Source organism: Micromys minutus, assembly GCF_963924665.1.
Source record: "Micromys minutus genome assembly, chromosome: 10".
Taxonomy (NCBI): Eukaryota; Metazoa; Chordata; class Mammalia; order Rodentia; family Muridae; genus Micromys; species Micromys minutus.
This window is the reverse complement of record NC_137979.1, coordinates 47,066,613-47,081,399: the sequence shown is the minus strand read 5'-3', so window position 1 is coordinate 47,081,399 and position 14,787 is coordinate 47,066,613. Positions and strand designations below refer to the sequence as shown.

Here is a 14,787-nt window from a genome sequence, read left to right as displayed (position 1 = left end):
GACACTTAGCATGTGCCTTGTGAGAACTCTCAGGCATCTTTAGCTATGGGGCCCTTTTCTGTTTGAAGATTCCTTTTCTGTTCACCATGGGACTGTTCTCTAGCATGCAGGTCTCATTAGACAGTTGCTCTCTCTACTGCTTCCTTCTAGAAAAACGGAGGCAGGTTTCTCAGAATTTATTATTTTAGCATTACGTTTGCTGTTTTGAAGAACCACCAAACTGTACATGTAGTGCAGGGATTCAGGAAGGGAGCCTCTGTGGGCCTTCCTAAGGTGTGTGCTCTGGGTGCACTTGCTGTGTCTTTGCCCACTAGGAAAGAGTACCACCCTCTTCAGCCGACATACCAAGGCTATTGTGTGGGGCATGCAGACCCGGGCTGTGCAAGGCATGCTGGACTTTGACTACGTATGTTCCCGAGATGAGCCCTCGGTGGCTGCCATGGTCTACCCATTCACGTGAGTCATGCCAAGGCAGGGAGTCTGGAATTGGCTAAGTGGGAGTCTTGCCTTTAGACGAAGCTTGGGAGTCAGCCTCCCCATCTTTGCAGTGGAGGGATTACCCTTCCCAGGGATTGGGGCAGTCCATGTTTCTGGGGGCCCTTTTCCCTCAGATGGGAACTTTTGAAGGACACAGTTTCCCCTCCCCAGACCTAATGGGTTGAGGGTGTTCTTACTCTTGCTCTGCTTTCCTGCAGTGGAGATCACAAGCAGAAGTTTTACTGGGGACACAAGGAAATCCTGATCCCTGTCTTCAAGAACATGGCTGACGCCATGAAAAAGCATCCGGAAGTGGACGTGCTGATCAACTTTGCCTCTCTGCGATCCGCTTATGACAGCACCATGGAGACCATGAACTATGCACAGGTAGATCATGCATCTGGGATATCCTGTCGGGAAATCAGCTTCTGGATGGACTTTACAGTCAAGGTCACTTGTGACGGAGGAGTTGGGGACTGGGAGAGCCTAGGGTTTGGGTGGAAGTACCTAGAGACAGGTGCTTCTCAGAAGTGGCTTAAGAGTTCAGAGTGAGCAATAGCTGCCTCACAGGGTTACTAGAAATCAGTTCCAGCTCATTCTCTTCCACAATGGTTTGAACAGGCTCAAAAGCTCCGTCTTCAGCTGAGTATTATTGTTCAGTGGCAGAGCCCTTGCCTATGGATGTAAGGCCATCTCCAATATATTATTACTTATTTCAGGACAGAGGTTAAAGAATAAAAAGCAGGTGGATACTTCCACATCCTTTTTTCTCAGAAACATGGCCGCCAGGTTTCAGCATACTCGCCCCACACCTCATTCTGTACGAATAGGTTGGCAACATCACCTTTGTTCTTCCCAGTCTTGTGGAAAGTGTCTTGAGTTAACATTTGCACAAATTCCTCATCACCACCTGTCTTAATTAAGGTTTCCATTACTGTGAAGGGACACCATGACCAAGGCAACTGTTAGAAAGGCAAACACTTCATTGGGGCTGGCTTACAGTTTCAGAGGTTCAGTCTGTTGTCACCATGTTGGGAAGCATGGCAGTGTACAGGCAGACATGATGCTGGAGGAATGCAGCCAGGAGGGGGTCTCTTTCCACACTGGGCAGAGCTTGAGCCTACCCCTGCAATGACACACTTTCTCTACTAATGCCACACCTAGTAGTACCACTTCCCATGGACCAAGCATACACAAACCATCAGATCGTCCTAGCACAGGGGTCTAGACGTTGAACTGCCACATTAGAATGGCCACTGAAAACTTCTAACATATCCAGGCTCCCAGTGTTAATTTGAAATGTTAATCCTCTAGATCCGGACCATAGCCATTATAGCAGAAGGCATCCCTGAGGCCCTCACACGGAAGCTCATCAAGAAGGCCGACCAGAAGGGAGTGACCATCATTGGACCAGCTACGGTGAGTGTCCGTTCCAGAAGTCTTCCTAATAGACACTGTTTGTTGTGGGTTGTTGGTGGTAGTGTTTGTTTTTATTTTCTTTGTTTTGGTTTTTGGTTTTTGTTTTGTTTTGTTTTTAGTTTTTGAGGCATGATTTCCATATTGAACCAGACTGGCCTGGAACTTGTGGTAATCCTCCTGCCTCAGGTTCCTCCTGAGATTTGGGATTAGAGACATAACCCACCATGCCTGACAGGAAGCTTACTTCTGTTGTTAATAACTTTTTTATTTGATTATACTGGATTACATAAGTCCATTTTCATGCAAAGAAATAATGTACTTTGAGCAAAACTCTAGCCACACACTCTCTCTCCCTTCCTGACCCTTGTTAGGAAATTGAGCTGTAATAGTCTAAACTTTTGAGGCAAGCGGTTTTACCTGTTGAGCCATGTCATTAGCCTAAGCTTGCTTTTTGATTATCTTGGGCTCAAGATTTCGTAAGTATTCACTGTCTTATGCCATTACTGGGTAGATTTTTTTTAACACTTTACTTGAAATGCTAAGGATGGAACCCAGGACCTCATTTATACCAGGCCAGAACAATACCACTGGGCCATGCTGCCAACCCCCAGTTAGTTTTCATTTCATTTATTTACTTGTTCTGAGTGTGTGGTGAGGGTGGCTTATGATGGATGTGAAGCCAGAGTGAATGTCAAGGAGTCTCTGTTACTCTCCACCTTATTCCTTTGAAGCAGGGTCTCTCCCTGAACCTGGGGTTTTTATGGTTTATTGACTAGACTGGAAGCCAGGAAGTCCTAGTGACCTTACTGTTTCTGCCTCGGGGTTACAAGTATCCGAGGACAATGCCTAGCTGTTATGAAACTGACGAAACCCCACTCTTTATTGCTGTTGGGGTGCTCTTAACCACTAAGCCGTCTCTCCAGCCTCTTAGACCCCCATTTGTAAAGAAAGGTCCCTTGTCACAGTCTTATCCCCTTCATAGTTACAATGGCTTAATGGGAGATATTTGTTGTTTTTGACTCAGAACATCACATTAGTAGAAATTGCTATTTGTTTTAATTTAATTGTGTAAACATCATATCTAGGGCTGGAGAGATGTGTGAGTGATTAAGAGCACTTGTTGCTCTGGTGGAGGACCCAGGCTCTGTTTCCAGCAATCAGATGGCAGCTCACACCTCTGTAATCCCAATTCCAGAGAATCTGCCATTGTCTTCTGGACTCTGCAGACAGTACACACACACACACACACACACACACACACACACACACACACACACAAACACACACACACAAACACACACACACACACACACACACAACCAAGCAAAAATACCCAGAGACATAAAATGAAAATAAATTTAAATAAGAATTTGAAGCTAAGGGTGTGTGTAGTGGTGGGTGACATCTTTAATTTCAGCACTTGGGAGCCAGAAGTAGGAAAAAAGAGAAAAGAAAAAGAAAAGAAAAGAAAAAAAATGTAGGAGCTAGGATTTTTCTTTCCCACTCCGGAGCTAGGGACTCTCTGAGGGCCTCATGCGTGCTGGATAGGGATGCTGAGTTATCATCCCTAAAACTAGGAGTTTTGCAATAAGTAAAGGACTGTTTGTATTGCAAGCAAGACATCATTGTACACCGAGAAGCCAAGCTTTGTGTGGTGCATCTTTGTTGGGTGCTACAACTCATGATGTAAGGGAGAGGACATAATGTTAAGTAGACTGATCTTGCAGTGTGTCTTAGGAGAGGTTCTTCATGGGCAGATGTAGGTCTTTCAGCCACTTCTCTCCACTTTGGCCAGAGGCACAGGGCAGGTAAAGTAGGGTTTTGTTGTTCCTCCTGCACCCTGGTTCATCTTAACTGCTGTTTCTGCCTCTGCAGGTTGGAGGCATCAAGCCTGGATGCTTTAAGATTGGGAATACTGGTGGGATGCTGGACAACATCCTGGCCTCCAAACTATACCGCCCAGGCAGTGTGGCCTACGTCTCACGTTCAGGAGGCATGTCTAACGAACTCAATAATATCATCTCTCGGACCACAGATGGTGTCTATGAGGGTGTCGCCATTGGTGGGGACAGGTAATAGCTGAGAATCTTTTACAGTGGAGTTAGCTATCTGGGCAACAGGCATGGTATGTTACCGCCCTAACACTGAGCCCCTAGTAAAGTTATATAAGTCTATAGAGTGGGGACTGCTTCTTACTGCCCTTCCCTCCATTTCCATTAGCCCAGAGTTTCTGAATCTGCCCTAGACGTCACACCCATGAGCAATCCACGTCTGTAGTGGGTGCTTCTCATATATTCCTGCATCTCCCCATGCTGTCTCCTGATCCTCTGTCCTCCCTGCTCTTTACAGGTACCCTGGGTCCACATTCATGGATCATGTGCTGCGTTACCAGGACACTCCAGGAGTCAAGATGATTGTAGTTCTTGGGGAGGTGAGTTGTTGTTGCCATTGTTATTTTTGAGGGGAGGGTCTCCTTTTGATTATAAATGTAGCCTAGGCTTTGCATTCTTAAAAGTTCAGGCACTCTGGCACTGTGCACCTTAAAGCGATTGTCCTGGTGGTACAGCCAGGAAAATTCTGGGGCTGAGAGTTTGCTCTGTCGGCAGTGAGCAGCAGCGAAGGAGGAGCTGTCTCCCTCTGCCCGTGGTCTCCACCCGCTGGGAAGGATAGATGAGGCACTGAGGCCATCTTTTTCTTTTTTCTTTTTCTTTTTTTCTTTTTCTTTTTTTTTTTTTACGATTTATTACACTGTAACTGTCTTCAGACACACCAGAAGAGGGCATTGGATCCCATTCCAGATGGTTGTGAGCCACCATGTGGTTGCTGGGAATTGAACTCAGGTCCTTTAGAAGAGCAGTCAGTGCTTTTAACTGCTGGCTGAGCCATTTCTCCAAGCCCCCGTCTCCTTTTTTAATTTAGATTTTTTAAAAAAAGTCTTATGTATAGGAGTGTTTTGCCTTTGTGTGTCTGTCTGTACACCGTGTGTGCCTCCTGTCTGCAGCAGTCAGTGAGGGTGCCAGTTTCCTGGAAATGGAGTCATAGGTGTTTGTGAGGAACTGAAGCCAGGTCCTCTGGAAGAGTAGCAAGTGCTCTTAACTGCGGAGCCATCTCCTCAGCCCCTCTGAGGTTTTCTTTTCTTTTTAAGCTCCCAGAGAGTTTTATAAGCCTATTCCTTACTTGTTCTTTTGAAAGAGGCTCTAATCCTGCATCATCATTTACTGTGGATTAGAAAGGGACACCCAGGAACAGCCTTAAGACACCTGCTATCCTTCTTAATTCCTAATGCACCCAGGATGAGTCTTTCAGGTGGAAATTAAACTTACTGTCTGTTACATAGCCCAAGTGTGTGTCCTCAGATTTTGTAGCCAACTTTTATTATATCATGGGGTTGTTGTTGCTTTGTGAGGGTTTTTTTTTTTTTTTGTTTTTGTTTTGTTTTGTTTTGTTTTTTTTCTTTTTGGGCCATGTGGGCAGTTCTTTATGTTGTAGGGCTGGTTCTAAGAAAACTTTGAAGCAGCTTTCGCTAACTTGTGGGATTTTTCTCTCTCCCCATTCCTTTGCAGATAGGGGGTACAGAGGAATATAAGATCTGCCGGGGCATCAAGGAGGGCCGCCTCACCAAGCCAGTGGTCTGCTGGTGCATTGGAACCTGTGCCACCATGTTCTCCTCTGAGGTATGAGTGGGACCGGCCATTGCTGAGTAGGAAGTGAGGTTGCAGAAATGGCTGTCTGAGCTGAACCATGCTTATTATATCCTCCTGGTCAGCCACTAATTCCTTCAGTAAGCCTGTGCTGCTGGCTTGTTAGGACACACCGTGGGAGATAGTGGGGAGAGTTGTTCTTACTGTACTGGGCATGGGTAAAGGTGTGGCCATCGGTTCTGAACACCTGAGTGTGGTCCCCAGAATCTACCAGAATCTACACAGTGGAACGAGAGGACTAGCTCCTCCCACAAGTGGATCTCTGACCTCCACATTCATACTACGTCACATGTATGCCACCCCAAAAGCAAAGGTGACTTGTGGTACAGCTGAGTGGTGGTGTACTTGTAAATCCAACTCTTAGAGGGCTGAGATGGGGATTATGAGCCTGGGGCTGATCGATGTCTGCTGAGCTTCTGAGTTACAGAACCAGGCTTAAGTCTTCAAGGTTCCAGTTTAAAACTGCCCTCTGTTGGGAAGACAGTCAATCACGTGACAGAAATAAAATGCAGGATAAACCTTACCTGTCAAGCTGACTGTAGTGGCATGCCTTCAGTCTCAGCACTCAGGAGGTTTCTTTGAATTTGAGACTAGACTGTTCTACACAGTGGGTTCCAGCCAGGACATGCAGAGCTTCATGGTGAGACTGTCTCAAAGAAACAGAACAAAACAACTTTCTAACCAATTCACTCATTAGCATAGCAAAGCAGCCTGTGGGTTCCTTGATGGTGTGTATAGAGGTTTGATTTCCAGGCTTCCTACAGCAGTGCTGCTGTTGTGGAGGGGGATAACTGAACACAGGGCTCAAATGCTGGCAAATGCTGTAAGTACCACTAAGCTACATCCCTAGTCCACAGTGACGCTTTTTACCTATAAGTGGCTTTTGGAGTCGTACATCTCTTACGGAACAGCTCCATTCCTGTGTATCCTACGGACTGGAACACAGAGCTTCAAAGGATGTGCACTCGGACAGGCCCTGCAACACTGTAATGGAAGAAGCTTAGTGCGCATCTGTACTGGGAGGATATGGACATCATATAGACTTATGCACTGGAACACCAGGCAAGCCTGTAAAAGGAACTCAAGACACAGTTATACTTAGGGCAGGGTATTATGGAAATATCAAATACAAGTCATTGTATTTATTTGTTTTAGATGTATTTATTATGGTTACAGTATTCTGCATGCATTTATGCCTGCAAGCCAGGAGAGGGCACCAGACCTCATTACAGATGGTTGTTTTGCCACCATGTGGTTGCTGGGAATTGAACTCAGGACCTCTAGAAGAGCAGACCATGCCCTTAACCACTGAGCCATCTCTCCAGCCCATGATTCATATTATAAATGTGAAATATGGAATTATTTTTTTCCCGAGTGAGTAAAGGGAGATAGGGTGTTCCAGAATTCTGCCTCCCTCTCAGAGGTAACTGACACAGGTAGGCTTTAAGGTCAGATCTGTGTGTGCTGTCACCTCGCAAATCAGTAGCTCCATTTCCAGGGCTGTAAAACTGGACTTTCAGATGGTTTAAATAAAAATGACTGTAACCAGGCGTGATGGCACAAAGTATAATCTCAGCATTTAGGTGGTAGAGACGGGAGGATCACGAGTTCAAGGCTAACATGGTCATGGTGTCTTACAGCAGTAAAACCCGAAGACACCCAGCAAAAGGCCTTTGCCAACAGCTTTATTTAATTGGGACTGGCTTACAGGTTCAGAAGTTCAGTCCATTATCAAGGTGGGAGCATGGCAGCATCCAGGCATGGTACATGAGGAGCTGAGAGTTCTACATCTCCACCTGAAGGCTACTAACAGAGTACTGGCTTCCAGGCAGCTAAGATGAGAGTCTACTCCAACAGGATCACATCTTCTAATAGTGCCACTTCCTGGGCAGAGCATATACAAACTATCACATCCCACTCCCTGGCACCCATAGGCTTGTTCAAACATAAGAGTCTATGGGGACCATACTTAAACATAGCATAATGCAAAATACATTTAGTCCAACTTCCATCCAAAGTCCCAATAGTCCTTAGTAGTCTCAACAATGTTAAAAGTCCAAAGTCTCTTCTGAGATTCATCTAATCACTTAACTGTAGTCCCCAAAGCAAAACAGGAAACCAATTGGGCAAACTCCAAGCTGCATTTCCAGTTCTGATGTTAAAGTGATCTTCAGATCTCCAGCTTCTTTTTTATCTTTGTTGACTGAAACAAAATAGTGTGGTTCCATTCCCTGTTAGCAGCTTTCCTCAGCAGGTATCCCGTAGCTCTGGCATCTCAAACATTTTGAGGTTTCCAAAACAACTTCAGTGTTACAGCTTCTTGTTTCAATGTCTGGGATCCACACATGACCTTCTAGGCTCCTCCAAAGGGCTTCTGTCATTTTCCCAGCTCTGCCGTCTGTAGCACTCTAAGCTCAGGTTGTTTCACTCCATTGCTGCTGCTGCTCTTGGTAATCATCGCATGGTTCTGGTATCTCTAATACACTGGGGTCTAACACTGCAACGAGGCTTCACCAGTAGCTTCTCATAAGCTTTCTTCTTGGGCCAAGCCTCAACTCCTTTACATGACCCCTTCATTCCTGGGCCATCAACTGCAATTGAGGCTGCACCTTTATCAATGGCCTTCCATGACCTCTCACAGTGCCAAATCTTAGCTGCTCTTCCTGATCCTTTCATTCCCTCAAAACCAGTACCACCTGAGTGACTTACTCATTACCAAGTGCAGCTGGGGCACAAAGTACATGTAACCTTGGCTATTTCTAGAACAGCTTCTTTGTGCTCTCAGAAGATTTTACCTCAGTGATGCTGGTCTCTTCTTAATTACTGCTAATTTCTTAGCTCCAGCTAACCAGCATCAATTGTCCCAGTAGTTTCTTCTCTTCTGGACTCTAAAGCCAGAACCACGTGGCCAAAGCTGCCAAGTTCTGCTGCTTGTTCTGTTACATCACCAGCTTTCTGTTTTCTAATTCCTTCACTGTGTAAGCTTGGCTGTCCTGGAACTTGCTCTATAGACTGACTCAAGAGATCTGCACGCCTGTCTCCTAAACCCTGGGATTAAAGGTGTGCTCCACCAAGCCTGGATTTAAGTTCTTCTTTATCTGGAATTTACTTTGTTCTAGGCTGGCCCTGAACTCAAGAGATCTGCTTGTCTTTGTCTTCTGGGATTAAAGGCTTGCCTGGATCTAAATTTAGCTGGGTGGGATCTTGTTCCAAGGTCACTATTCCCTTAATTCAATTTAATGTCCTTGAACACAGGATTCAGCTCTATTTCACTTCCTAGTGTCCCTTTAATACTGGAACCATATATTTTATATTTTTCCTTTCTCAGTTTGCTATGCTTGTTTAAAATGCTCCTCATGAGACTTAATCAGAGAACAAAGTCTCTGGTGGGTATTTCTGTGACTTCCTTTCTCAATGCAATTAATCTAGTCTTTTTACCTTAGCCTCAGGCAGACACTTTCGACAAGGGCAAAAAGTAGCCACATTTTTCACCAAACACCACAAAAATAGTCTCCAGGCCACATATTGAAATTCCCCACTGAAACCTCTTGGGCCAGGTTTGCACAGTTCAAATCAATCTCAAGAGCTGGAGAGAACGCTCAGTGGTTAAGAGCACTGACTGCTCTCCCAGAGGTCCTGAGTTCAATTTCCAGCAACCACATGGTGACTCACAACCATCTGGAATGGGATCCAATGCCTTTTTCTGCTGTTTGAAAGACAACTACGGAGTACTCATACATAAAATAAATAAATCTTTAAAAAAAAAAAAAACCCAAGATTTCTCCATATCAGTTCTTGGAACTGCCCGCTAAGTATTTGTTTTTACTTTTGTTGTTGTTTTCAAGTCAGTTTCTTTGTGTAGCCCTGACTGTCTAGGAACTCACTCTATAGGCCAGGCTAACTCAGAGATCCACCTGTCTCTGGGTGTTGGGATTAAAGGTGTGTCATCACCCATCTTAAAAGTAATTTTTTAAAAAGAATTACTTATTTATTTATTATATATAAGTACACTGTAGCTGTCTTCAGACACACCAGAAGAGGGCATCAGATCTTATTACAGATGGTTGTGAGCCACAATGTATGTTGCTGGGATTTGAACTCAGGACCTCTAGGAAGAGTAGTCAGTGCTCTTAACCACTGAGCCATCTCTCCAGCCCAATCTTTAAGATTGGATTGCAAGGATTATCGGCTATTACAGAAACTGTCTGGGTAGCAGTTGGTCTTGAATTCTTGAGCCGGTTAGTCTCTTAATTTCAGAGAGGAGAGTGAGGAATGCCCACTGACTGGCACACTGGAACCAGCTACTGAAGGAACAGTTATGAGCTGGGAACTGGGTCTGGAGAGAACCCAGGGGCCCATTTTCAATTCCCAACACCTACAGGACAACAAACTCTTTAACTCCTGTTTCAGGGGACATGCTGCCCTCTTCTGGCCACTGCTTACACACTGTGCACATATATACGTGCAGGTTAAATAGTCAAATACATTAAAAAAGCGATCTTTTAACAAGTAGAGAATTAAAGATATGTTTTAGAAAGTGGCGCTTTTATAAATGTGGTTCAGAAAACACGAGTCGTCAAAGCAATCACTCAGACAGGGCTGCTTTAAGTCAGGGGAGTGCGGTCTGTCTCTTTCCTCTTTAGAAACTTGAGTTTGAGTTTTGAGAAATCCCAGAGTTTAAGATTTCTTTAGTCAGGTACGATGACCTACACATGTTGCTGAGGCAGGAGAATTGCTTGAGCCCAGATGTTCAGAGGTCAACCTGAGCAGCTTAGCAGAAAGAATCCCCTATGAAATACCTTCTGAACTTCGAAGAGCGAGTTTCTGAGTGCAGAGAAGCCATTGTCCCTTTCTACAAAGCATGTCACTGATGCTCTTTGTTCATTTAAATCTGCAAGAACACAGGTTGGGACCAGACTCACCCGGGTTCAAATGCATCCACACACTACCTTGTGGTTGCAGGCACTCCCTTAGTCCTCAAGGAGCAGGACAGCAGAGCATCTAGTGAGTGGAGCTCTGAGAAAGCTCATGGCGGTGGGAAGCACTGGTTGCTCAGATGAGATGTTAGTACAATTGTTTGCTGGGTCCCATCCTAAGTCAGAGGTAGATCCACATATTTCCCCAATTGCTTGACTCTCACCTAACGTTTTTTTAAAAAGTGTGTGTGTGTGTGTGTGTGTGTGTGTGTGTGTGTGTGTGTGTGATACATTTGGGGGTCAGAGGACAACTTGTAGGAGTCACTACTATCCACAAATGTCAGGTGTAGTGCACTGAGCCATCTCACCAGCTCCTGGTAAACTATTTGATGGGTTTTCTCTTCCCCCATGTTCCTGTTTTATTGGATTTACACCTTGTCCCAACCCATGGTCAGAAAGAAGAAGCGGCTGCTACTTGTTGCTATAGAGATGTAAGCCTAGTGATGTAAACGCTGACTTTTTGAATAAGCTTGAGATATTTGCTTTCATATGAACTCTCTTAAGCTTCAAGGCATAACTAAACTTTACTCTTTGCTTGTTGCTGAGAGCTGACCCTCCTTCTGATCCCTCTTACACCGGCCACAGGGATACCAAACGTGGCTTATATAAAGAGGAAGACCTTGAAAATGGATTGACAGCTTTGTATCCCAGATTTACTATACACTGGGCATCACCTTGAAGAAGCTAACTTCTCCCCTCCTTAGGTTCCACACCTGTGACGTGGGAGTTGCCTGTCCTCCCTATTCAGCTAGGGCTCAGAGGAAGGAACATGTGTGAAACCTTTGGCACAGGCCAGCCTGTGATCGGTGCAGATGTTTCCCAGGATCTTTTGTTCTGTCCTGGAGAACTAACAAGCCTAGTAAAACTGTTCTTCTTTGCTTCCCAGGTCCAGTTTGGTCATGCTGGAGCTTGTGCCAACCAGGCTTCCGAAACTGCAGTAGCCAAAAACCAGGCCTTGAAGGAAGCAGGAGTGTTTGTACCCCGAAGCTTCGATGAGCTTGGAGAAATAATTCAGTAAGGAGTGGGCAGGATGTGGTCTCCCACCCTTTCCTGATCCCTCCTGAGGACAGCAGCCCCCTTAACATAGGGCCTCTGGATACTCTTAGTTGTTGGTTTGCTCTAATGCACTATAGGGAAAACCATGTTTCTCCTGGCTATTGCTTTATTTTGGTTGTAAATGTATCAAGGCCAATCAGGCTGGTGTTAAAACTCATTTGGTTTCTGAGGCTGGTGATGGTGAATGTTAATGAGACATGGGCTTGGATGTGATTAGAAAGACTCACCTTAGCCAGGCAGTGGTGGCACACACTCGGGAAGCAGAGGCAGGTGGATCTCTGTGAGTTCCAGGACAGCCAGGACTACACCGAGAAACCCTGTCTCAAACAAATAAACAGTGTCACTCAGAGTATCACTTCTGTTTGATAGAGTTACTAGACATTTACTTTTTCTACTTCTGCCTCCTGAATCTGCCTTGGCTGTTCTCGTCTCTTCCCGTGGTTCCCAGATTCAGCTTCTTATGAAGCTTCATCCAGAGAAGGGGACCTAAAAGGGTGGAGGCAAGGACAGTCCAGGCCATAGTTAGTTTTCAGTTAGTCCTTGGGATTCAGTTGGTAGGAGTAGGACACTGTCAGCTGAAGAAGCCTACAGTGTTTGGGATAAAGTCTAGAAAAAATATCTACAGAAACCATAGTGTCTCCTGTCTTCTCCCTGCCTCCCAGGTCTGTGTATGAAGATCTTGTGGCCAAAGGAGCCATTGTACCTGCTCAGGAAGTGCCACCTCCAACAGTGCCCATGGACTACTCTTGGGCCAGGGTAAGTATCACAGGTATCCGGAGGGTGAAGGTGCATTTAGGGATTTCCTTTGTTTTGAAAACTTGCTCTACAGTCTTAAAACTTGCTTGCTACATATAAAACACAGATTGTCTGCCTCTGCTTCCTGAGTGCTGGGATTGCACTGTACGCTAAAATGTCCCTGGTTTTATTTCTAGGCCAGGTGACAGAATGGGCAAACACAGCCCACATGTGTCTTACCTAATGTTGGAAGGAGCTGGCTTTTGGGGGCTGACAGTCAGCACTAGGGAGGTAGAGGCAGGAGGATCAGGAGTTCATGGTCATGCTGCTGCCGCTGCCACTCTTCCTCCTTCTTCTTCTTCCTCCTCTTTCCTTCTTCCCTCCCCCATCCTTCCTTTTTCCTTCTTCCTTCTTTTGGTATTTCAAGACAGGGTTTCTCTGTGTAACCCTTATAGAGTCGGATCTATTAAGTAAAAGGCATACTGTGGGCTGGCTTGCTAAGTAATCTTGGTGGCCCTCAAACTTTCTGTGTAGAGCCAGCTAGCCTTGAACTCAGTGATCTACCAGCCTCTGCCTCCAGAGTGTTGGCATTAATGATATATACTCTACTATGCTGGCCTCTGCTTTTTTTTTTTTTTTTTAATTTATTTTCTTGGGGTGGGGTTTGGTTTGGTTTGATTCCTCTGTAGCCCTGACTGTCCTGGAACTCAGAGATCGCCTGCTTCTACCTCCCAAGTGCTAGGATCAAGTGTGCACCTCTGTGCCCTGCTGACCTTCACTTCTTGAAAACAGTTTGTCTGGGTATTTACTGCTTGTCCTTCAGAGGGGCCAAGACATTCCTGAGAGACACACAGCTATCATTATTGGAAAAGATAATAATGGCCACCATAACCCTCCATCCCTGTGTCTGCTCAGGAGCTGGGTTTGATCCGGAAACCTGCCTCATTCATGACCAGCATCTGTGATGAGCGAGGGCAGGAGCTCATTTATGCGGGCATGCCCATCACTGAGGTCTTCAAGGAAGAGATGGGCATCGGTGGTGTCCTGGGCCTCCTCTGGTTCCAGAGAAGGTGAGACGGAATGGGCAGGGGTCACAGGGCACTGGGCTCAGAGCCCACGGCCTTCCCCTGATACAGGGCGGGGCGGGCAGAATGGAGAGTGTCACCCGTCATGTGGCTACGGGCCAACAGAAAAGTCACTGTAAACCAAGAGAGTGAAAATGAGCGGCCTCAGGAGAGGTCTTGGGAACGTTTAAAGAAATGGGACAGTATGGTGACCTCTGGGTCAGGAGCGGACCTGGACAGGTATGAACTTAACCAGTGGGGCTGACAAAGCTGCCGGGCAGCCCCAGACGAGCTTAATCCCCTTGTCAGTTTTGTCTGTCATCAGGCTGAACTGCAGGTGTTTGCGTTTGCCTTCACTCCCTCCCGGGGTTAGTCTGCTCTGAGGCGGACAGCCGCACAAAGCGGCAGGCATGCGGTTACACAGCACTGACCATCTCCAGGGAAAGTCTCTGTCATCCTTTGCCTGTAGAGGTGCTGCGTTCACTCTCTAGGCCTTCCCTGAGCAAACCCAGTGTAGTACGTAGATTTCTCTGTGTACTCCCTGCACCCTCCATCCCCCAGTCTCCAGACATTGCCCTTGATTATTAGAGAGGAGATTGAACCCTGCAGGATGTATGGGGTGGGGCCACGTCTCCTTTCTGGTAGCAGGTACTTGGAGAGAGTTGTAACCGCAGTTACAGACCAAATCCTGTTACAGAAACTCATGCTGACCACTTTTGTGACTGATGGCTCCTATCATCCACCTCTTTTTTTCCCACCATTTTTTGAGGCAGGGTCTCACTGTGTAGAACAGGCTGCCCTCAAACCCAGAGATCAGTCTCCCTCTGCCTCCCATGTGCTGGAATTAAAGGCGTGTGCAACCGCCACCCAGCTGACCAAAGTTCATGAACTTTTTTTTTTTTAAAGAATCTTTTGTTTGTTTGTTTGTTTACTTGTTTATTTTTTAAGTGCTTGGTGTTTTGCCTGTGTGTGTCTGTTGTATGTGTGAGGATATCAGATCCTCTGGAACTGGAGTCACAGACAGCTGTGAGCTGCCATGTGGGTTGTGGGGAATCGAACCTGGGTCCTCTGGAAGAGCAGCCAGTGTTCTTAACTGCTGAGCCATCTCTCCAGGTCCATATATATGTCTCCTAAGAGGAGGAAATTTTTGTATGCATAGTGAAAATTGAAGTTTATAAAGGTCCATAGCCTCAAGCCAGAGCCAAGGTGTTTCAGGCAGCATTTGCTGGTGTCGTACAGTAGGACAACATATGTACATCACAGTGTACATACTATGTTTTTAGAACTAAGGCGGTGATGAAGTTGTGTGGTGTGACATGAGCAAGCACTGCAGATTCACAACAGTTGGAGTTTGGTCAT

The 14,787-nt window shown here is 45.9% G+C and overlaps 1 protein-coding gene across 2 annotated transcripts in view; it reads left to right on the top strand.

Moving 5' to 3' along the window:
* Positions 1–14,787, top strand: part of ACLY (ATP citrate lyase) — a 44,505-nt gene that overhangs the window by 24,135 nt on the left and 5,583 nt on the right. For both annotated transcript variants that reach the window (XM_080922728.1, XM_080922727.1), the window contains 9 exons: positions 315–456; positions 696–864; positions 1,792–1,896; positions 3,772–3,968; positions 4,246–4,327; positions 5,460–5,570; positions 11,460–11,587; positions 12,292–12,385; positions 13,280–13,434. In XM_080922728.1, the coding sequence (XP_080778854.1) occupies positions 315–456; positions 696–864; positions 1,792–1,896; positions 3,772–3,968; positions 4,246–4,327; positions 5,460–5,570; positions 11,460–11,587; positions 12,292–12,385; positions 13,280–13,434 (1,183 nt within the window). The remainder of the gene's footprint in view (positions 1–314; positions 457–695; positions 865–1,791; positions 1,897–3,771; positions 3,969–4,245; positions 4,328–5,459; positions 5,571–11,459; positions 11,588–12,291; positions 12,386–13,279; positions 13,435–14,787) is intronic.